Raw genomic sequence first — 25,273 nt, 5'->3', positions numbered from 1 at the left:
TACTTTTATAGTCATATTTAAGTTTTAATACAGTAAAAGCCCCTCCAAATTTGTTGCAAAAACGATTAGTTGGATTAAACTTACAAAGTATCTCGTTAGCTTTTTAAACTTACTTAAAGTTATATGATTAATCCTAAATCTATGCGGTAGCGCAATAGAGGATTTGGGTACAAATTGAAATGTATATCATTTTAAACAAGTTCAGGAATCAATGGTTATTGAAAGCAAGTTCTAAGGACGAATATGTCATTTAAGTGTATAATTATATATTAATAGGCTTAATATATAATTATACACTTAAATTTGTTACTTTTGGTGGTTTGGTATTCTGAACTTATACTTGAACTTATCACACGCTAAAACCTATCAATTTTAGACCCGTGACACCCTTATTTGCTGATTTTGTAGACTATAAAGTTAACATGAACTGTTGAGTCAAACTTTCACCTAAATACGTTTCACGTCATTTCAACAAATAAGGGTATCGAACAGTGGTGAATACATACTTGAAAAGCTGGGGGTGCCAAATTGCACCCCATCAACCCGTTTTTGTGAAGCCACTGGAGCTGAACCATCTTTATCAAAGGTGATTCACGGAAGCCGAGGTGCCCAAGCATCTCTAGGCCACCCTATCTCCGCTCATGGTGCCAAAGCTCTAAAACTGACAAAATTAGGCGTGTTATAGATCATGTAAGTTTAGAGTCATGGCAAAAATTGACAAGTTTATGTGTGTTATTAAAGTTGTAAATGAGTAGAGTCGCTCGGCTTGATAAAAGCTCGAAAGTGTTCCGCTCGATTTATAAACGACTCACAAACAGACTTGGTTATAGGTTAATAAACAAGCTCCTGAAGTTCGATTATAATGTTCATGATCACGTTCTGAGCAACCTTGACTCGATTATCTTTTTAATAATAATATTTCTATAAAGGAGAAAATGTAAAACTACTTAATTTTGTATGATGTTTTAGTTTTGTGTTAAAGAAATTTCAAATGAACATAATTAATAAGTTGTTCTCAAATAAAGTTCATGAACATAATTAATAAATTGATCACGAGCAAAGCTCGTGAAAAATAAAAGAGTTGCTCGTGAATAGCGCATAAACAGGATTTTGAGGTTGGGCTTAAATTTTAGCTCGTCAATTTTCTAATGAGCCGAGTATGAACTTACCAAAGCTCAGTTCGACTCGGCTCGATTACATATATATTACATTAAAATACATGAAAAGAAGATCAATTTAATCCATAATTTATAATTAGTAAAGAGTAAATTAACAAGAAATAATGAAAAAAATCCAAAAAAAATGAGTGTGTTTATGAGTGAGTTCAGAGACTGAGTCAAAAAGTTAGTATCTTTTGTTGGCCTAAAAAGACATACAAAGCGCACCCAAAATAATTTGAACCAAAAAAACACAAAGCAATTTCTGAAATTGCAACAAAAGAAGTGTTTGAATGAAACAGAATTTTTATATTTACACAAGGACTAGACTAACCCATACTCTCTTTTTCTCTCCAATAACGGTTTTATGCAATTTTATTAATTATTATAACTGTAATTAAAGCCATTCCTAATTCCTAACTGTTTGTTACTTGCTAAATGAACATTGGATAAAGGAGTCGAGCCCCTCGTTCGGTTCGATAAAAGTTTGACTGTGTTCGGTTGACTTAGAAAGGAGCTGAGCTTGAGGAAGGAGAAATTCGATTTGAAAAATTGTGAGTAGGTTTGATTATAGGTTGAACAGGCTCGATTATAATTTTCATGAACATGTTCGTGAACGAGGTTGGTTCGATTATGTTTTAACAATAGTATTTTCATGAACACGTTCGTGATAGCAAGGTTGGTTCGATTATGGATAAGGTACAAAAAATACTTATAACATTAACAATTAGAAGCAATTTTATCTCTAACGTTTAAAATAGTGCAATTTTACCTCCTAGTGTTGGAAGTTTGGTCAATTTCAGACATCATTATAAAACACATAAAGTTTGTTCCTTATTCTATATCACTTGCACATCAGTTGGTTCTAAAAAAAAATCATATTTTTTATAATTTAATAATGGAATTGGAGATAAATATTTATAAATTCGACGAAATATTGGAATTTTTATCGAACTCATGCAAAATACAGTACAATTTTTTAATTTTTTTCATTTTTTCACATCATTTCATATTTAATAATTTGTTATTAATGAGTGATAAAATGACGTACATGTGAAGTGTGGATAACAAGATATATGACTGAAAATACAATTTGATAAATTATTTTTCAAATTGATTCAACTTGCCAATATTACGGGTAAATTCACTATGTATTGCCAATATTAGAGGTAAAATTGCATCATTTTAGACCTAAGAATAAAATTACTCTTGACTGTAAGGTAAGAGTATTTTTACATCTTATCCCTAAAACTAAATGATTTTTATGTCAAGAAATGAAGTTCATGGACTATAATATAAGTAGCATTATAGTTTAAGGGCTTAATACATCTGTTGCCCCATGTACTTGACGTAAAACTTCAATTGCACCCCTGAACTTTCAAAAGTTACAAATGACCCCATATTCTGGTTCAATTGCGTTCAACAACCCCCTATTCTTGTCCAATTGATTCAATAACCCCGTATTTTTTCCCGTACATTCAATAACCACCTAATCTTGTCTGTACAATAGGGATAAATTACACTCATGGCCACTGAATTTTATCCATTTTAACATTGTGGCCACTGAACTTCAATTCTTAACAGTATGTTACTGAACTTTACACTTTTTAACACCGGTGGTCACTCAACGCCTCAAAATGACTGTTGACGGTCTCAAAATAAAAAATTCGAAGAGTTAATGATATTCTAAAAAACTTTAATGCTTGAAAATTTTCGTTTTGAGATCATTTAGGTATTGTTTGGTTAGGAGAAAGAGTGAACTTTTAGAGAAAGAAAGCTCTAAAAATGTGGTTTTGAAAAATAAAATATGTGGTTTTATGATAAATATCGTTCTGAACCACTTTAATTCTTGAATATTTTCATTTTGAGGTCGTTAACGGTCATTTTGAGGAGTTAGTTAAAGTTGAGTGGCTACCAGTGTTAAAAAGTGTAAAGTTTAGTGGTCATACCGTTAAGAATTGAAGTTCATTATCCACAATGTTAAAATGGGTATAGTTCAGTAGTCATAGGTGCAATTTACCTCCATTCAATAGCTCCAAAATTTCAATTGGAAAAGAATAAATGGTCATCTCGAACTTTTAAAAGTTCGGTAGAGCCATTGAAATTTTGAGCCAAATATAAGAGGCAACATATATATTAGGTCTAGTTTAAGGGTCATAGATGTAATTTACCCTTTATCTTTTCTCTTATTTCACTATCACCTCCTTTAATTTTTTGTTATATATATATATATAGATAGATAATACCCATTACACTGATTTCTTTGTTAAGCTTTTTTTTTCTCTTTTGCTAAAAGTAAAATTAAAGCAATATAGTCTTTCATAAAGCAATATTAAAAGTAAAATATGGCATTATCTACTCAAAAGTGTCTATGCCTTTATGCTTTTAAGCTTCAAATAAGCATCTCTCCTCTATTATACGTGGCCATGTGGGTGAAAACAATTAATATATATACACATACGATGACAGATCTAGGATTCACTGATACAAGTGTTCGCGGTAATCTCTCGTGATTTATAGGTTCTAAATTGATATTTTATGGGTGTTTTTACATAGTTTCAATAGAATTTTCGACGTTTTTCAGCGACTAGTGGGTGCTCAAACCTCTCCTAGTTCCCCTCTAGATCCGTCCCTACGTATATATGTGTGTGAGGGAACAATAGTCACTTAGAGAGAATAGTTTAGTTTTGGCTATCGGAGATTTTAGAGGTTTTTCATAGATAAAAAATAATTTAATCTAATTTTGACATGACAGTTGATAACATGATGTGAGATGATAGTAGTACATGTGTCTTCATCCTAAGTAAACAAGAGCGTCAAAAACAATGGGAGCTGTCAGATTCAACTAAATAGAGATATCGCCTTTTCTCAGGCACGTGGACCAATTGGAGAGTCTTTAAATCCAACTCCGACTATATCTTGCTGGATCCGCTAAGAATCAAAGTAATCTGAAACAAGTAGGATACGACTAATCTAAATTACGTCTACCTATCTTCTGAGGAATCTAAGGATAGTGATACCCTATAAATATGCCTCAAAATCCCACAATCAAGGTACATATACACATTCTCTGTAATTACTCTTAATTTCTTAGTACTCCATCTTGCACTCTGCTAACTTAGGCATCGGAATGGAGTCGTTTGTCAACGGTCTCGTCTTGACCATTCCATGTCTTATCTCAGGCACCGAAAAGATTATCTCAGTCACAATAGTAGTACCTCAAAAAATCTCTCATATCAAATTGATGCGGTGAGTATGGATCGAACCAAAAAACGACCATGGCTCAATAAGAAAATAATTCGAACCCTATAGCCCGACATCAACCTAACACCTTCTACGACGCTAGTCACAACCCCATAACTTTTCTTTAGATCATGCCGGAGATCGACTAGCGTGGAAGAGCCTTGGGTTCCTTAGAGTCAGTGGATAGGGAATTCATAGACCGCATTACCAAGAAGCTCCTTTATATTTGATATTCAACAAATTACTTGCATCGTATTATGTTCCTATGAAGTGTCGTTATGCTCGGTCGAGAGGAACTCCGATGCCTAAATTAGTTACTTCCTCTAAGAATGAAATTGTAATCTCGAAGAAAAGATAGAATTGGAAATTGTGTACCTGTAGAACACCTTATGTGGGAGTATTTATATTACCTTTCTGTAACAATCTCATTAACTCCCTTTTAATGTTTTTTTAATACTTTATAGGCGTTTCTCTCTTTAGGTGCGCTTGAGGCTTTTAATGTCTTAATGAGAGCTTTTAGTGTTATTAACTCTCCGTTGTTTCTCTCTTCAACAACTATTATGAGTCCTCTGGGTTGTTCCGCCTCTTTGGACCTGGCGGATGTTGATCTCTTCCCATGAGGCGTACCCTTCTGAGCCGCTCCTTATTTGGACGTATCCTTTATATACTCGTCGTATGTGCTGTCTCCTCCTGTCAGGTTTTTACCGCGCGACGGTACCTTCTTTATTCCACGCCTTATATTTTTCGGATGTTATCAATATTATAGGCACCGTTTAGTAGGTTATGAACGAACAAGCTGTCACAGTGGCCGTACTACAGGACAAACTGGCTACAGCTGAAGAGGCCACCAGACTAGCAAAAAACCAAAATTACATTGCTTACTCTACTAAGTGATTCACGGATTGCAGTCGTTTGATAAGAAAAAACATCTCTCTGAAGTACTTTAGAAAGGGTATGCAAGGAAGAGTCAACAGTAAAACACAGGCTGGTCAAGAAAATCAGAACAACCAGTCTCTGTCATTCTCATCCTTATTATACTTTGAAAGCAATGGGAAGGATTCCTTCGAGAAATATTACTCCCCCCATCGCCTACATTAGAAGAATTAGCAAACCAAGCCCTCCATCCGATGGAAGAAAAATGAGCAACACTGTTTTTCTAGCAACGTTAGAGCATAAGCGCATGTCCAAGAGGTCCTTAAGCCAATCTGAATTTTACATCACCCTAAAAAAAAGGCAACTAAAAGGTGTGACTCCATCGAGCGGTATCGCCGAAGAAAGAAAACATATACTCCCTGGTCCATTAAATCCCTCGATCAGATGGACAACGAATTAATCCAACACTTCATTACTTCCACACCTAAAAACAAAATCATTCAAGACTTTAACTATCTAGTTCAGGAACCGGGAGAATCTCTCCCAGATTGGGTGTAAAGATTACAGAAGGTAGAGATCTCAGTGTTGATATCGCAGTATACGACATGGCATCAAATTTCCTGAGCAAGGCCTTATCCCAAGAACTGACCACACAAAAGGCCAAGACATTCCCAAACCTAATGCAATGGGCTAGGGACTTCATAAAATGGGATAGTCATAGGCTTAATGCCCTGCTCAAAATCTCTAGTTCCAACGATCGTTTAGCCCTAGAGTAGAGCTCTAGACAACACCGTAAAAGAGATAGAGACATGGAAGTTCATACCCCGTAACACTCTCAAAAAGGAAGTTCTATAGAAGGTCATACTTTCACCCTTCATAGTCGGATCATTGACTTCATATAGCGCTACATACCAAGCAGCTACGAAATTCTCCACACCATAATAACAGATAATGATAAACAGTTTTAAACGTTAAGCATTCACATATTTCATTTCCCCAAACAAAAAGCTAAAGAGCTAAAATTTATGAAATTTTGAACCCGTCCCTGACTAAATGGGCCCTATAAAACCCTCCGACGAAAGAAACGTTAAAGATATTTTGGATTCAAAAAGGGTATCTGTTAACATGCAAAATATCAGTACTTGTGTCCCAATCCTAAATGAACATGAGTGTCTAGAGCAATAGGGGATGTCATATTCAACTAAATAAGGATATCTCCATTTCTCAGACACGTGTACTAATGGGAGAGTCTCCAAATCCAACTCGAACTACATCTCGCCGGATTCGCCTAGAATCAAGGTAATCCAAAATAAGTAGAATGTGACTTACCCAAATTACGTCAAGCTGTCTTATAAATACGCCTAGAAATCTCATAATCAATGTACATATACATATTCTCTATAATCACTCTCAATTGCATAGTACTCCATCCTGCACTCTGCTAACTTAGACATCGCATTAGGGTCGCCTATCAACGATCTCACCCTAACCATCTTTCTGTCTTATCTCAAATATCGAAAAGACCATCTCATTTACTGAAGTACTACCTCACAGAATCTATCGTATTTACAGTTTTGTTAAGGCAAAAGGTATAATTAAGACCCTGAACTATACCTAGGGATCAAGCATCTGATCAATTATTTTTCCATATTGAACCATCGATCATTGATTCTGCTATAGATCCAGTCCTTATTTAACTTTTCCGCCGAGTTTGGTAAAGGAGAAGATAGATTTGGCGATCCTAATGCTTAAAATCGCAAAATGGGAGAGGAGAAAATAGAGTTTGGAAGAACATACTAGAAATTGATTTCCGTAATTTCTTTTTTCTTTTTACTCTTTATCTATCCTAGTCAATAAATTCTTATTTTTATCTGTCCACGTCAATAGGACAAATCGCTCTAACGACGCATGCTGTCCAAACTCGACGAAAAAGTTAAATAAGGCCTGAATCCAATAGAATCAATGATCAATGACTCAATTTGGAAGAAAAAAATTTATCAGCGATTTGATCCTTAAAACATGTAAAGTTCGGGTTTAATTATATTTTTTGCTTTTTTTTTTTTAGAAAAGAATTATGCTTTTTGCCTTTTGCTAATATAAATGTGATATAATTACGTACCATACACATAGTTTTAACATTTTTTTTTTTTTATGTGTATCATGCACTACTTTATGATTGGTAGGTATGAACTAACTAAATTAACAATTTTTCTATATGCATAAGTAGCTATATTAGGCTTCTTAACTAGGAATTAGTAATAGCTTCATTTAGCCCAAATTCAAAGCATTTTTGGGTTGTATGAAATATTATATTAAGGTAATGAATCTCTTATCCACTAGACCATAACATTAATTAAATAGATATAGAATGGCAGTAGTTTTAATTGGAAAAATTAGAGCAGATATAAACATACTTTAGCATGTATAATTTAATTAATTAACTCTTAATGCATGTTACAGTAAAGTAACAACGTTCTCTTCTCCTCCGGACTTCCTTTCTTCTTTACTTTCGGATGATCAAGTGGGGGTTAGCTTTCCTAGGCTAATCCCGGGCTAGTTTGTGGGGCTTTTGTTTGTTTTTTCTTTTCTCTTCTACCAAAAAAAAAAAACAACTTTGTTAGTTGGTTCAAACATCAGTTGCAAATTCATCCTTAAGCTTATAAAAAATATCAAAAAAAAAAAAAAACCCCTCAACTTCAGTTTCATGTTAATGTAATCGGTGAGCTCCATGTAGGGCGAGAGTTTGGTCATAAGGAATGCAAACCTATGATGAGGCGTTGGCGAAGAGTGGAGAATGAAACATATCAATTATCGTTAAGGATAAGCGTCAAATTGGTGTAAAGAACATTATAAGGGACATGAATTCCTTTAACATTGGATCTCTATCACCCCTGAGTCGGTAGTACTAGCTTAAGCAATCCACTCTAGTCCACTAAGGATTAGGAGAGTCCAACATTCAGCCTTCTTTAAGAGAGAGGTCTCCATGGGGGTGGAACCCGAATGACACTTTGGACTCCGAGATAGCCCATAGTGTGTACCCCTTCTAAAGCAAGGTTTAATATACAAGGAGACCTTCCAAGATGGATTACCGACGGACGCATTAGTCACGTATAGAAAATAGACCCTTTCGGTATCGATTGGCGGGCTAAGGATTTGGAGAAATCTCGGTGCCACATGAAGATTTGGCGTAGCCCTGTGACACTCCACTTTTTTTCTTATGATTTATTCGAATTTTTTTATACAATGCCATATCATCCGGTTAGTAATAATGGTGTGTTCATGTAACATTTCTAATGGTTTTTTGGACTTGGAGAGTATTTGGTTGCTCCTTTCTCTTGTTTGCATTTTCATTTCAAAATGGAAAGTTTAAGGTGTTTAGTTGGTTACCTCATGTTAGACTTTTACAAAAGCAGGAAATCACTACTTTTTTTAAAAAACACATTTTTCGAGCAACAAACAACAACAGCAGATAAAAAAAACTCTTAAATTGTTTTTATAAATGTGAAACCATAGTTGGGAAAGTTTTATGATTCTAATTGATTTTATAAATTGTTTTAGAAAATTTTGAAACTTGTACAGAGTACCAGTGCATTTATTAAAAGATCTTGGGGAGCTTATCACGAGTAACATGTTTTTTTCTAAAGATGACAATTTCTGATACAAAAAAAACCATTTACTATAATGAAAATCATTTTTTTTAGCATTTATATCATATAAAACATATATATGAGATGCCACGATTTTGACACGAAAAAAACTAAATGAAGTAAATATAAAGAAATGACAAGCCTTATTTATACTAAAGGCATAAGAACTTTTTTACCTTACAATTTATGACAATATTAATCACCATGTAATAGTTAAACTAATAACAGATTAGTTTAATAATAGTTGAACAATAATAATAGTAGCAATTGTTTAATTTTGGAGAAGTTACTTCATTTCTTAACAACTTAGAAGCTCAAGATTTTGTTTATTGTAAGAATTTCCTATTACCGTTAACTGTTACATTGTGAAATTATACACAGAACGAGAAAAGAAAACACTCTCACGCAGATGGGAAGTGATATTTCAACAGTATGATCACTAAACTTGCTACGCCGAAGTATTCATATTCATTCTATTTGAGTCGCAATTTATAAAATCTTCGAAGAAAAGTAAGCGAGAAATGGCTAGTTAAGTCACCTACAAATCGTCAGCTTTACTTGCACCCTCATCGCTGTGTTCGAGTAATGGAGCAAGTGCACTCCTCACAGAAGATCTCTGCTTATTGATTTCCTCGAGTATGGCGACTCGAGCAGCCTCACAAGCTTCGATGCTCGAAAAACCAAGAGTCCATCTCCCATCTGATGTATGATTCGATGTCTTCGACTTGTTGCCGTTAGCTTTACTTGCATTTGGTATTCGTGGGTCGAACTCCCTTATTCTAAGATGGAGCCATGTAGGATGATCCGCGTCTATTTTCGGCTGTTTCAAGTGGAAAACAGAATGTCAATACAGCAGCTTTCTAAAACTCAAGTCCGATCAGAAATAAGTTCGATTGTTTGAGTCGAATACTCAGCAAGAAATTTCATTGTGATAACATAAATGAACCGACGAATAACGGGAGACTGCCGAGTTCTTCAACTGATATATGGTTTAGGACTGAAATTTTGCATCCTATGCATTTTATAATTACACGCAGACTAGTGAAATTTGCACAGTTGGGAATTCAATGTAGAGGTGGCAAAAGTACACACGGTCCGTTTACACGACACGAAATCTGACACGTAATTTTAATATTTGGGTTTAGCTTAGTAGTTAATGTGTCATTTTTGAGTTTACATGAAATTGACACGCATTGTTATATTCTCTCATGTTTTCATATGTCACCTTTATTAATAACGATAATAAAATTACAATTATTAACATGACTCAATCCTATATTGTTATAAACACATTACACGACCCCCCAACATGATATTAGTGGACTTTTAGATGGCCAGTGTTAACATATTAATCCAAAAATCACATAAAATGTTTAAAAATAGTACCATAAACTCCTATATTTTTAAATATCGTCATTAATATACGTACATAGTAAATTACATGTGATCCGAAAACACGACACCAAATCGACACCTACCAGATTAGGTTGACATGACTATGACACAAAAGTTTTTGTGGAAATCGTATTCATGCCTATCATGCTAAGAGTTCAATAGATGCAAAGATATTTTTCCCCTGAAATTGGAGCAATTCATAACCTAGAAGTTTTGCAGTAATGCTCTATATGCATTACATACATGGACGGGTAGTACTCTAAATCCCAACACCAGTAGAAGAGCACAAGGTTCCACCAGAACTAGGAAGTACCGATACTTCTAGGAGGTTAAGGTACGATTTTCGGACACTCCGACACTCCAAAATAAGTTTCCCCTCTTTTTTTTTTCTTTTTTATGGGGACAATTCGGGAACACTTTTGGGACACAGCTTCTGAGTTAATTAAGTAGAATATAGAGTTTTTTTTTTAATAATTTTACAAAAAAGAGGGGTTGATATGTAAAAAAAAAAACTAATTAAAAAAAGAAATCAAAATATAAAGAAAAGAATATAGCAGCCGCCCCTTTTTTGGTAGTTTAAATAGTTTATTAGTATTAAATGTTTCCTTTTTATGAGTTAATGACTTATTATGGATGTTATTGATGGTATAATGACTTCTAAAAGTTATTTATTATATTTATAAAGTTTGGTGTGTCCCTGCCGTACCGTGTCATATTTTTTAAAAATGTCGATTTCCACACCCGCACCCGTATGAGTACCTAGCACCAGAATCATTGTAAACAAAACTGGCACTAAAACAAATTCTGCTGAAGCCAAGAAGGCCAACCACAGTTATTTGATTGATTACTATACCAATTTCATTGATCTGTCTAGCCTCACCTAAATTAGCATATTCCTGCATGGATCATTAGACATTTTCCACCGAAAGAAGCTAAAGTTTAACATGGTGAGTACTTACATTCAATCCTGCCAATGGAGCAATGGCAAATACAACCCCTCGTTGGCTGCGGAAGGGGTGTTTCTCTGCAAGAAGCAATTTCCCAGATACTCCTCTTGCCGCAGGTAATAGATAAATATCTCTTATACCAGCATTTGAAAATGCAATCCTACAAGGTATACTGGATCCTGCAATTAAAAAGTAAAGAAGTGTCATTTGGAACATTAGTTGGACTGACTGCTAAAAGTTTATGGTGCCCAACCTAAGGAGATCTCCGACCCAAAGCTCACAGACAAAAGATCTGAAGTATTGGGTTTTCCAGAATCAACAGGACTGCTCAGAGGAGCTAGCAAGGGACTTTCAAGGAACTCTCCATTAGTAATAAAAGCCATCAACTGAAGATGGAGAATGAAAACCTATACACATAATAATTATGAGTTATTCTATATTCACGCATAAGACCAAAGGTGTGAAATGGACAATATTATGGAGAGGCGGTAACAGCATAAACAAGACTTTCATTTCTTAATACAAATGCTTGATTGATTTGTCATGTGATTTTTAGAGGTTAAACTGCGAAACCAAAACTAATTGCTTGACAAAAAGAGACTTTTATTCAGACCAAAAGTTGTTATATCAAGTTTTAGTCAAGAACAGACAAATGCACAAGCGCATAAAAGTTAGATAAACTAGACCAGATACTTTCAGAACAGAAGGCCAACAGTTGTTAGAGATGAACTTATTAAATTAAGCATCCTATTTGAATTAATAACATCTCTTTCCACGGAAATCTAGTAAGTCATATGAGACATACCTTCACTACGTCAACCATTTTCTGCCATGAAAGGTAAGAAGATGATGCACTACCTGCAAATTATAGTGGATCTTAAACATCACTGATGTACTTGTACCTTTATTAGGATGAAAGAATACAGAAATATAAATAAGGCGGAATAACGGAGAGGCTTATATATATATATATATATAGAAGAGTATGTTACTTGATTCTGAAAGAATGGAAAAAATTACGTAGGTAAATTTCCAAAGTGTTACGGAGAAAATATTTAATCCGGGTAGATAATCACAATTCGCACGATACCTTCAGTAATCGGCGAGCAAACAGCAAACTCTAATAGGAAAAAAGGATCTTTAGATGTAGAAGGTTTTTCCAGAGCTGCATATATGGTCATAAATAAATTTGATTTAATCTTTTAGCTTCTATAATAAATGGCTATACAAAATAAAGTTAACTAGAAAGGACGTAACACATCCCAGGGGAACCCTGCATAGCATTTTAATAATTACCCGTTCTGCAGTTTGTCCATTCAGTTCTCAAGGTGTCCAGGATATAATCAAACCAGCATCCATCAAGTTCTTTCTGGAAATGTTCATAGGACTGCTGATATGAGGTCTGTCAATGGGAACTAGAAAATATAAACCTTTAGAAAAGCTTAAGAGATAACTGTAAATTAAATTCAATAAGCAGCCATAGCAAGGGACACAATGATTTCTCTGTTGTTTTGATTACAGGATTGAAGCCCAAAATGAACCAAAGCAATGCAATATGAGTACTGTGAGATATTGTAAATATAAGAAATATTAAAGGGTAAATTTCAAATAAAACCCCTGTGGTTTCACTAATTTTCAGATAAAGGACTGTGGTTTACTTTTTGTCAAAACGAGGATTGAGGTTTCGCACTTTTAAGAAAACAAGGACCTTTTGTATTAATGCTATTAAAACCATCTTTAACGACCTGAAAATGAAAATTTTCAAGAATTAAAGTTGTTCAATGTCATATTTGCTATGAACTACATTTTCGATTTTCGAAAATCATCTTTTTTGTAACTTTCTCTCTCTAAACATTAACTTTCTCTCTCTTTACCAAACATCATCTAAATAATCTCAAAATAAAAAAGTTGAAGAATTAAAATTGCTTAGAATATTAGTAGTTCTTAAAATATATGTCATTTTTGATGTCGTCAAGGGTGATTTTAATAGTATCAATCGAAAAAGTCCTTATTTTGCTAAAGTTGAAAACCTCAGTCCTTACTTTGAAAAAAAAGTAAATCACAGTCCTTTATCTGAAAATTAGTGAAACCACAAGGGTTTTATTTGAAATTTACCCAATATTAAATAATACAAGATTCGCTCACAAGTCCAGTGACCATCTGTATGAGTTAAAAATGAATTTATATAAATGGAAAATCCACCCCATCTTTCCTATTCTATAGTATCATCCACCAGTAGCTTAATATATTTCAGTAAGTTCATCTTAATTTGTCTGTAGAAAATCTCCCCAAGATGTAGACCCAAAGCTAGCCTTCCCACAATCTTTATTAGGTTGATCTTAATCTTTCAAATAGAGGCCTATCTATAACGCATCCTCAAATCCATAGCATAAAACTTTGCTAGCTTCAAACCACTTGTTGATCATAATAACAATTATTCTTCTGCTTCATCATTTGACTGTAATGATTATTCATGCAATCTAATGAGAGATCAAGGATTGGAGCAAGGTCATTCACATATTACCACCAATAACACGAGATTTAGATACTGTAGTTCTGGTCCTCCAACTATTGGCTTAATCCTACTCAGCACTTTCCTATAACCTTACCAAACTGACTCCCTGCTGTAGGAAATTTTGACAGGATACACTAAAATAAAACCATAAATCACCCAGATCCAGAATCATGTCCTCCCATAAATCTGTACTGTAAAAGCACATTTTATATCAATAACTTGAATGAGTAATAGAATAGAATCTAATCCAGAACCACTCACTGCTTCAAGAAAAATTTAAGAAAATACTCGGTATTTTTTGGAGTGCCAAATGAACTCCTCGATAAAGCTTCCAAATTTTCTTTTTGGAAAGAAAAAACAACAAAAAAAAAAAACTATGCAGTGTTGAACTAAATGTAAGCAGTCCAACATGCATAGAAAGAGATGCGATTCTTTTATTCCAGGCAAGTAGAAGAATATCTATATGCAAGGAAGAGCAGAAAATGTATAAAAACAGAGGCATCCTTACATTAAAAGTGAGTAAATTATAATCATCAAGCATCTTTCCTTGTAAAACCAGTAGCTTTTGCAACAACCACCCCATATGCCATTGTACTACTGCAGCTATAGGCAGTTGACTAGCTAAGCCCTTCAGTAATGCATTTAAAATCTGTAGAAGACAAAAACAACATATTCATCATGGAATGAAAGGCCACTGCGAACCAAGACACAAGGTCTTGCATCAAGTAAAAGAAATAATTTAACACATCAGTGTGGAGCATAGAATAGGTAGTATAAGATTGCATATTGTTATAGAAGCCACAAAAAATAAATTGAAAAAATAAGGGACACCATAATTTTGTAATACATAATACCTGTGGCATAAACTTTGCAAGAATACTACCATCAACAGCCTGTGAAGTTGAGATATCATGATCCTGGAAATCAATTTGTAAACATCAGGAAAACATAGTGCATAAACCCTCAACTCAAATTAAAGATTGTTTAATTCTTCATGAAATTACTAGGTGAAACAGTTTATATGGTCTGAATATCTCACTGAACAGCTCAACCCTCATCATGGAGTTTCGAAGAATGCAGGAAGCATTATATCGTGATTAGATAAGTCCACAATTCATCATACAGCAGGTATAAAGCAGAGAAAAAAGACAAGTTAGGTGGCAATATAACCAGCCCAAAGTTTTCACCAAATCATATTAGAAGCTAAGCTTGAAGGAATTGGTTGTTGGGTAAAAAAGATCTAGAAAGAAAGTATAACACATAAGAAGATGACATGGTGCAGCAGAAAAAGATATGATCCTCAAACAGGAGTGCACACAAAAGGATACAAACAGCTGACCACTTTCCATTAAAATAAGCTTCTTTCAATTGAGTTGTGATTTGAATCTAAATCAGCCAACTGATATGACCCAAAGATCTAGGATCTAGTTATGGGATTGGGTTTATTTTCTGCTTAGTTTATTAAGGGCTCGTTTAGACTTTAGAGAGAAGCCTTCGATTCCTTGAGAGGGAACTCTTTGATCTCTCTTCAGTTAAGGACTCGTTTACAAAGAACCCTTCTATCTCTAGAACCTTTTTGCTAGAAAATACTGCTCGCTTTTGTTTCATTTCTTTCAGAATAAATAGGAGTGCATGACATTCACTTCCTACAGCAACTTAACTGCCTTCTTGCAGAAACTAGGCATGGACGTAACTAACACAAAACTTCCATCTCTCTCGAGATTAGCAGTAAATTAACACAAACATCAGATAGATAACAGCAATAATAGACCACAAACATCAAAAACAAAGACATAACATTATGCTGCATAACACCACCTATAGAGAAGTCCTAACCATCTGGCACTAAAATCACCTCTGCTGGAATATTATATGGCATTCACTCGTCATATTCATGCTAATTGCACACAAACGAGACTGCAAAACAGAATTTTGGATATTCTTTTAACGAAGAATTAACTAGGATGGAAGCAAGACTTCAGTGAAAAATAAGATTGATGGATATCATATTTTTCTCCCATCAAATAGAAAGAAAATCTTCTAAGTAATATCTTCCAGACTCTGCATCTTCCCTAGGAGGCACATGCATCAAGCATATATAAAACCGAAGCATAAATCTACAATACCATCCCAACAGATTCCAAAGCATCATAGGAAGTATTGACAGTTCAATAACAAGTCATTTACAGAAGTGACATTTTGACCCTATCATCTGCCAAGGTACAAAAAAAAAAATGACCATAAATTCACCCAATCCAGCACTCAAACTAAATGTGTTTATTGCCAATTGGTAACTTTCATTCAAAACATATTGTTAGAAAACTTAAAATGCAATTGGAGTGAAGAATTTAACAGCGATGCAAAATATATTCGATCAAATACTTACCATCCCATGCTGCATAGCAGTAACTCCAAGCATAGAAGCCAATAAATAATCAATATCTGTACCCCCAAGCAAAACAGGAAAAGAAGTAATTCAATAACAATTAACACAAACCAATAAACTAATTTCTTACAAAGTACAAGCACTTTATGTTTTGTAAAAATCAGTAAATAAATGATACCTTTACTTTCTGACAAAGTAAGCAATAGAAAAAGAGAAGCCAGAAAGAGCATATGATTTTCAGACAATATTAATGCCAGTATTCCACCCCTGCACAAGAAGCAATTAAACCTAAGCATTAACCACTGAGGTAGTATATAATTCTTGTTACACTATAGAGAAATAATTATTAGGCTGCACCACAGTTCAGTCTGCCCAACAATGATACTTCAACAAATATTTAACGCCTAATTGGACTCTCCTCAAGCCTTCAGCCATACACGACAAAATGCCTAGCGCAAGAAAAGGTTAGTGCATGAAGATCACTTTTTGCAATAGCTGGGCCTTGAGAGCAGAGCCTTGCTCAACTTTTTATAGAGTCTTCCAGGACTCAATAACCTTCTGTTTACAAAGAAGAAGCCTTAATTTATGTCTGAGGTTAATCCTAACTGAATGTTAAGCAATTCCACCCATATTAAATTTAATATTTTCCTTGAGGAAAAAATGATACCTCAACAATAAGAAATCGAGTTTATTTTCACTTGGGCAAATTAGATGTTTGTTTCAGGCTTTCAATTTGCATGATGAATCTACATATATTATATACTACTATAGCATATGTGACCATGTAATAGGCTTTTAGCATGGCTACATACAAATGTATGCAGTACATTTAATTTAATCCACTAGTAAGACCTCAAATTCAGCCAGAATCCATCAAATTCTGGTTCTTGTGCAGGCTTTCACTTAGGATCCAAGAATCAAACATTAACAGATAATTGGTAAACAAACTTAATCGAAGAAGTGTTAAATGCCTCTTCCTTCAAGATGGATATTCTAATTGACATCAAAAAGCAAGAACCTTTATAATGTGCAAAATCTACAAACCTTTCCGGACATACATTATCATCCGTAGAGCAGTTTACAGAATGACCATTGGACGACATATGCTTGCTGAGAAGATTTGAATCACTTTCTGTTCCAGAACATAATTTCCCCTCACTATTCAAATGGTTTAAAAGGAATTTTTCCACACGGCCTCCACCAGCATCTCTCAGATTTTCCATGTAAGGGTACAGAATAATTTCAGCCACACAGTTAATAATATCTTTTCCACCAACAACTTGAAGAAGAAGAGAAATTATATACAGAGAAGTGGTAGGAGATATATTTGAACCCTGAAATAAAATCAAATTGTAAATGAAATAATCAATAACGAAAAACTTCAAAATAAATGTTACTCCACATGCTATCTTCTAACCTCTCCACATTTTCCAACACAATGTTTTATGTACTTAATAATTTAAAAGGTATGTGATTCTGTGAAATATGTGTTAGAGTATCTAAGACTGGGAGAATTGGATCCTAGCTATATTACAAGAATCAGAAGCCACGCACCTCTGGAAAAAGTACAGAGGTGATTCTAGGATATGAACATTAGATGTGGCAAACTGAAAGATTTGAAGCACCTGTAGTTCAAGATTATTATCAGATGCTTCGGCCTTTCATATATAACTCAGTAGCAGACAACAGTTGACAAGAAAAAGATATAAGAGAATATAAGTTTTCTGCTGCTAAGGCCGATGACTGTCATCGAGTTATGATACGATTGGTGATTAAGATCCAATCTAAATCAGGCTTGTTCTTCAATTTTCTGCCCTCAGTACCTATATTTGCTATTTAATTAAGGCCTCCTCAGAGACAACCTCAGATTGTTTTGGTGAAAAGGAACTTAACTCTATCCCACAGTTTCCATTACTTGAATATGCCTTACAAACATAACTGCAAACAAAACAAGTAACTGCTCAATCATGGCAGCAAGCAGTTACAAAAAAAACAACACTAAGCAAAAGCACACATAAATTTACACGCAGACACAATTAATTAAAGGGTAAATAATTTATTAGTCTCCACCTTTTTACACAACACACTGTTTAGTCCCCTATTTTGAAAAATACCTTATAAGGTCCCTATCTTTTGTCAATATTAACCCTTTGGTCCTTTTGTCTATTTTTTTAGATTTTTAACCGAACATATCTTAGCTTTCAAGACAGCCATAGTACGATACAAAATGAATATGTTACTATGTTATTTTCTGGTTAAAAATCTAAAAAAAATTGACAAAAGGACCAAAGGGTTAATATTGACAAAAGGTAGGGACCTTGTAATGTGCTTTTCAAAATAGGGGGACTAAACAGTGTGTTAGCCTAATTAAAAGGCTAACATCTAGACATAGCCACAAACGACATAATGAGCAAAACATCAAAGGCCACAAACAACATAGTATGCAAAACATCAAAGGGCATCTCGTGATACACAATACGAACAGAACTCAACCAGAAATGATTATTACCATAGTGCAGCTGATTATCTACCCAAAACCTAAGATAATTCATGAAATCATAAATAATACTCTTCAAGCAAGTTCAAATATGATTCCTAACCACAGGCTAGTCTCCTGAAATACTAATAAAATCTTCAAGTACTCTCAGAGAAAAATAAATAAATAAAATAACTAATAAAGGAATACAAAAGCTGACATAAAGGGAAAATATATCTCACATCATTCTGTTGGAATTGCAGTAATGGAAGCAATATTGGAAATACGAGAATGTTGAGAAGATTCTGGGTAACCACTTCATTTAAGCAAGTTTCGCCAACAGAAAGAATATCCTTTAAGTAGTATAGATCATCAGCAATTTTATCAGTTTCCAGAAGTAGAATCTTTCTTCTTTGATTTGCATCCCTGCATCAAGTCAAAAAGTCTTTCTCAAATTGATAATTTGCTTACCACGAAGTTAGTACTACTACTACTTATTAAATGATAGAATATTCTCTAAGAGATCAAAGGAATAATACTCTGTAGTAAGGACAAGCCCATCTAGACGAACACATTGCTCTTTTATACTATGAACCAAGTCAGAGAAGTACTTCGAGGCCGGAGGAGATGAAACAAACTGAAAAACCATATCATCACTAACTACAACATCAAAAGAATTCTGTTAGAAGCAAAACCTAACCTTCTATTTGATGTAATCCAAAACTTCAGACAACAATAAATACCATTGTATATGTTGAGAGTTAATGCACGTACAGCTGTCTGGATCATCTTTTCCCCATGCTGAGCAAATTTAAGAGCCTCGCTGTACAGGGGAAAAGAAAGTACAACATCCTGCAATCAGTTTGCATACACAAATCACAAATCATTATTTGAAGAGATGCCTAAGACTCCACAAATGTATTCAGAGAACATGAAATTCTAGTCACTCTAATATGCTAGAATTGAAATGCATGTGTGTAAGACTGCATGAAGGCGAAACCACTTTTCTGAGTAATTTAATGATGTGAAACCCCTTCTCTACCTACAGTTTAAAAGAAAAGGCCAAAAATAAAACATCTTCCCCCATCCTCTTCATCCATCACCTTGAGGCATTCTCAATTAAACAATCAAATGGACCAATTGCAGCAACAGTTTGAACCGGAATTTAAGTAAAAATATGTACAGACCCTAAAAAATTGTTTCGAGTCCAGCACAAAAAGAATATAAGGCATTTTAGCAATCATCAACTTGCCACAGAATACAAATAACTGTTCAAAATCTATAGAATAAATTAGTGAGGAGCTGATTTGTCAGTAGTTAGGATATATATATATAATAATACTCATACAACAGCAACATAACGGGGATAAAGTTTCCAAATGTAAAAGTTGCAATTTAATTAAACCACTTCTGTAATTTCATATTAGTGTAAGCATAATTATGGTGATATTATTGAAGATCTTGGCTTCCATACTAGGCTTCCATAGAACACATGATCAATACATTGATAGAAATTGCATGCTAAACCATGCCTAAAAAGTAAGTGTTGAAATCGTGTATGCACTAGTTTAACTTACCCCATGAACCTTCACAAGAAGACACAGAGTATCTCTGTTTATTTTGCTGCTCACTGCTCTGGTATAGGAACAAAAATAGGGTATGAATAATAGTCAGAGGACTGCACTGCCATTTCTGTAAAATGCAAGCAAGATAAACGGAAAAATGCAACATGAGTTTTCAACAAAATTAAAGTTTTAGAGAAGCAATAGAAAGAACCTTAGAAATGATATATAATATGGAGCAAGATCTCCTCCATCAAACTTGTATTGATGTCCTATAATGCTGTTGATGTAGTCATTGCTCAAGCAGTAGTCTGAGTTATGTAATCATCAAATGCATCACTATACTTAATCGAAGAACAAGTAGTAGATTAACCAACACAATAATTTGGTAGAATGGGAGCTAAAAATGACTAATACATAATAAAAATAGATGCTTTGCATCTTACACATTGCATGTTCACTATCCATGTTTTGGATCATTATACTAAGATATTGAAGTAATGGTGCCTCAATCCTTGAATTTTTGCTGATCTTTAACACACGGACAAACTCTGCCATTACTTGGTATTCCATAAAACATCTGCGGAGAATGGAAAATAACTCAGTTAATATCATCAAGATACAAAAACTGAAATTCTAGAAGAAGATTATGAGCAATCCCTACTCAAAAATTAACGGATCTTGTCTATTGCCGTATGTAACTATTTCCACTATAGACTGCAGGAGATCTACAACTAATTCCTGGAGAAGAAAGACAAGTAAGACTCGGTTATATTAATAATATCAGACTTCTTCAACAAATTTTCCAAAAGTACAAAGAGGTGAGTTAAGTTACCCTATTATGCTTATCAACAACTCTGATCCCACGCAATTCATTAATTACATATCTGCATTCAAAACAGCATCAAATATCAATAACAATGACAATGATAATGATGAGGATAAGAAGGATAGCAAGAGTATACTACATATAGCAACAGAAAGTGCATATGTAAACAGCTCTGCAAAAATCTTTTCTCAATTCCAAATCACAAAGAGAGTTAGTTTTGGCATATTTATCTTCTCTTTCTCTTCCACATCCCCCACTTTCTTCTCCTCCCGTTCTTCTCTCTTTCTTTACTTCGTAAATCAGGGAACCATCACAATTATCAAAACTCTAATAGAATATCATCAAACAAGACTTAAATTAATTTGTATGTTCCTGCTAGACATTTGATGAGTAATACTTGATGCTGGTAATTAAGTGTATCATCTATTGCTTACTAATAGGACTATATTACACAGATAAAGGATCAAGTTGGGCCTTCAGCTTGATCCATATCAATTTGACCTAAAATGAGCTTTGAGTGCGTTGACATGTATTACTTTGAACTGATTTAAATAAAAATGTCAAAGTTGAATGATCAAATTGATAGCTAAAGCTCAGATGAATAGCCAAACTGACCTGTATCCTCAATTAGACATAGTGCCATCATCATGACACTTACAAATTCTTGAGAGGAAACCAATACAAAATCACTAGTGAAAGGCAACCAATGCCAGGGGTTCAAATGAATACCACCAATACCGCCTCTAAAATATATATATATATACTGTTGGAATTCTTCTTATGGGTCCACAGGATATTGGGATTGAGATGGTGCAATTCTATCAAGGGCTTTTGGGAACAGAAAGTGAGGGTAGATTACATTGTCAACCTAAGGTCTTCCGAGTGGGTAGTGTTGTGAATAGTGATGAAGCTGGTTGTCTTATTGTTCCTATTGTTGATGCTGAAACTAAAGCAACTTTATGGAGCATTAGTAATAATAAGAGTCCAGGTGTTGATTTACCTATTTTTTAAGAAGAGTTGGCATACAGTGTGAAGAGAGATTTTTGCAGCTGTAAAGGAATTTTTTCAAACAGGTACTCTTCTTGAACAAATTAATGCTACTTTTCTTGTTCCTAAGACCGCTTCTGCTGACAGTTTAGATGATTGTAGCCCCATCTCTTGTTACATAGTGTTATACAATAATCACAAAAGTGATTTGTAATAGGCTGAGTAAAATCTTATCTAGGATTGTGTCCAGGAATCAATCTGCCTTCATTCCTGGGAGGAGAATTGTTGAGAACATTCTACTGGCTCGTGAGCTTATTGAAAACTATCATAGGGGCAATATCAAACCTAACTATGCCTTGAAGACTGACACTGGAAAGGCATATGCTAGTGTCAATAAGTGGCGGATCTAGAGGGGCACAGCCCCTGTGGTTCCGCCTCTGTTAAAAGGTCATTTCCTCCCTTGTTGGGTGTTTCGTTAGCAAAACTTGCTTAAATTGATATATTGGTCACTTGATTTGTTTAAGTGACATATTGGCCCCCCTAAACTTGCTAATACTATTATATTATCCCCGAACTTGCTTAAAATGATATAGTTTTTAATTTGTCCAAATTCTCTATTGTTCTGTCATGTTGATTTAGAGGGTTAATCACGTCACTTTAAGCAAGTCATAGGGTTAGACTCTATAAATTCAGGGGACTGTCTATTCTTTGGACCAAGTTCAGGGGGCTTCTGATGTATACTATTAAGCCTATTATAAACAATATTTTAATTATCTTATTTATCCATTAATCTCTCCTAAATTACGAGAATTTTTCTCAGTTGCTTTTTACTCCATAAATCAAAATACCTATGCACTAGAATAGGTCTCTATTTTCATTTTTTCAGCCCCCTTAATTATTCCATCCCAAAATTGTATTCATTATCCTTGGATTTTCAAAAAAAAAAAAAAGAATAAAATCTTAAACATGGCCTTCCAAATTTTAGGAAAACTCTATTCTAAAAAAAATCTCTCCTCTCCTCCTTTCTTCTTGTGTTTTTTCTTGCCGATACCCCCCTCTCGAAAATTTCTAGATCCGCCACTGGTGTCAATTGGGATTTTCTGGAAGAAATTTTGTATGATTTCTGTTCCCATTTAAACTCAGTAACCGGAATATGGTGTGTGTAATGACTGCCTCTTACTCAATCTCCCTCAATGGTGATCTTCATTATTTCTTCCTTGGGTAGAGAAATTTGAGACAAGGGGATCCAATGTCCCCTCTTTTGTTTGTCTTGGTCATGGAATACCTGTCCAGAATGCTTAGATTGCATTTTTCCTCAATTTTTCAGTTTCACTGGGGATGTAAGCAACTAAAATTAAATCATCTTTGTTTTTCTGATGATTTGTTTCTCTTTTGTAAAGCTGAGTTTGGCTGGCTCTATTAAGGAGTTAATCAGTATTCTTCAAAGATTTGGGGATGTTTCTGGTTTAAAAGTTAGTAATAAAAAAGCGAAATGTTTCTATTTCTTTCTTTGATGCTGATGTGGCTATTAAGGCAAAAAAATTGCAGATGTCTGGAGGCATTAAATCTGTTATGAATGAACAGACAGGATCAGGTTTCCTGGAAATTGCATAAGTCTAGGAGCTACACTGAAACACTGTGTACATAATATCAAGCTTTGAAGCATTCAAACAACAAGGTATGTTGGTGGAAACTTGTTTGGGGCTATGGGTGTATTACAAGCAAAGTTTCATTGCCTGGTTAGCTTTAGAAGAAAAACTCTCTGCCAAAACAAATTGTTAAATGGAATTTCAAGCCTTAACACTCAATATCCTTTCTGCAACAGGGAGAATGAAACCATTGAACATCTCTAATTTGCTTGCTCTCAGAATTCATCTATATGGCAAGATATCAAGAGCAGATGCTAGATACCTCTGTATCTTGTATGTCGGAGAGGAATTATCAGCGGGTTGTGCAGGAAGGTCACTGGAAAATCTACAGTAGCTACGGTTAGAAGGGTCTCCTTCCTTGCAAAACTTTATTGGATATGGATAGCTAGAATAGAAACAAATGTGTTTTTGACAACGAGTCTTTAAATATACAGTCAGTGATTTCTCAGATTGTAAACAGTGTAAAATTACAGATTCTTTATAGAGTTTCTGGTGCTAAGTTGCCACATTGTTCTACTTTGGTTTGTATTTTGTTCTGTTGTTCTTAATAAATCTATATTTTCGCATCCAACAAATGATTCCCGGTAATCCGCATTACTGCGGAGAATCCTAATGATTTCTTTCCTGATGCATTACTCACTTCAACTACTCCTTTGCATCAAAATCTTAAACAACTTGAATACTAAGCAATTTCATACCAAAAAACAAAAACAAAAACTCAGCAGACAGCATAATTCGCCTAATTAAGTTGAGCAAAAACAGAGAAAAATTAGAATCAGGTAGAGAGAGTTACTTGAAATGCTGGAGAGAAAAGCGATCGATGGATCGCCATAGAGAACGCCACATGGTGATAGATCCGAAGAGCTCAACTCAACAAAAAAATACGGCGGATCTAACAAGTGGATGATGATGATGATGATTCAGTGTTTCTTAGAGTGCGTTTGGAGGAGGAATTTAGGGGTTTTGTTTGTTTCCATTTTGGGGGATGATTCCGATTGGAACTGTAATCCGCGCGAAATGCGCTTGACTGTTTGGTAGTCAGTTTATTGATGGATAACCAACCTTTCAACGTTTATTCATCGGATTTTGAAATTCGCGTTGGGGAGGAAAAGGATGACGTGTCTGTTACGATAACGTATCGTTTCGGTAACGGCGTTTTAACGGCGGGGAAGATATAATGGCGATGATTACTATTTTTAGCAACCATGGAAAGCTACTCGATTTGGATATTTGGATTACTTGGATTTTTTTGATGTGATAGGTGAGCCCAGCCCATATCGAGTCTTATAGAATATTATTTTACATTAACGGGGTGTTTGTTAGAGGGGATAAAGACACAGGGATAGGAATAAAAAATTGAGACGAGTTATCTCATGTTCGTTTTAGAGATAGGTTAGGGAGATAAGAGCGGGATATTAGTCTTATCCCTCAAATTCTATACCCAAGAAGGGGTGGTATAAGGAGGTGGGATAAGCTCCTGCGATTTTAATAGGATAGAAAAGTTCATCGTATCCCTCAAATTAATGTTATGTAGTTTAAATAAGGTTAAAATAGTAAAATATACTATTTTATCCCTATCTCTATCTCACATACCAAACATTGAATAA

The 25,273-nt window shown here is 34.6% G+C and overlaps 1 protein-coding gene across 1 annotated transcript; it reads right to left on the bottom strand.

The window, feature by feature from the left end:
* Positions 1–9,175: 9,175 nt before the first annotated feature.
* LOC136208779 (protein TRANSPARENT TESTA 9-like) lies at positions 9,176–24,724 on the bottom strand. Its single transcript, XM_065999987.1, has 20 exons — positions 24,460–24,724; positions 21,037–21,088; positions 20,866–20,942; positions 20,648–20,781; positions 20,416–20,512; positions 20,217–20,274; positions 19,383–19,491; positions 19,179–19,299; positions 18,882–19,065; positions 17,208–17,497; positions 16,342–16,430; positions 16,164–16,219; positions 14,632–14,694; positions 14,286–14,426; positions 12,559–12,664; positions 12,353–12,427; positions 12,068–12,120; positions 11,516–11,669; positions 11,275–11,441; positions 9,176–9,740 (listed from the first exon to the last, which is right to left on the bottom strand). The coding sequence occupies exons 1-20, from the start codon at positions 24,510–24,512 to the stop codon at positions 9,459–9,461; spliced, it is 2,361 nt and encodes a 786-aa protein (XP_065856059.1). The 5' UTR covers positions 24,513–24,724; the 3' UTR covers positions 9,176–9,458.
* Positions 24,725–25,273: the final 549 nt, after the last annotated feature.

This window comes from Euphorbia lathyris, chromosome 10 (assembly GCF_963576675.1).
Source record: "Euphorbia lathyris chromosome 10, ddEupLath1.1, whole genome shotgun sequence".
NCBI classification, from domain to species: domain Eukaryota; kingdom Viridiplantae; phylum Streptophyta; class Magnoliopsida; order Malpighiales; family Euphorbiaceae; genus Euphorbia; species Euphorbia lathyris.
This window is presented reverse-complemented; position numbering and strand designations above follow the sequence as displayed.

What these genes read in the sequence shown, in the direction of transcription:
- LOC136208779 (XM_065999987.1), bottom strand. Translation starts at nt 24,512, where the DNA reads ATGTGGCGTTCTCTATGGCGATCCATCGATCGCTTTTCTCTCCAGCAT. An exon ending in GGGCTTGTCCTTACTACAGA is followed by an intron (nt 19,066 to 19,178) that starts GTATTATTCCTT and finishes GACTTGATGCAG; the next exon opens with GGATGCAAATCAAAGAAGAA. An exon ending in TTGCTCGCCGATTACTGAAG is followed by an intron (nt 12,121 to 12,352) that starts GTATCGTGCGAA and finishes TATAATTTGCAG; the next exon opens with GTAGTGCATCATCTTCTTAC.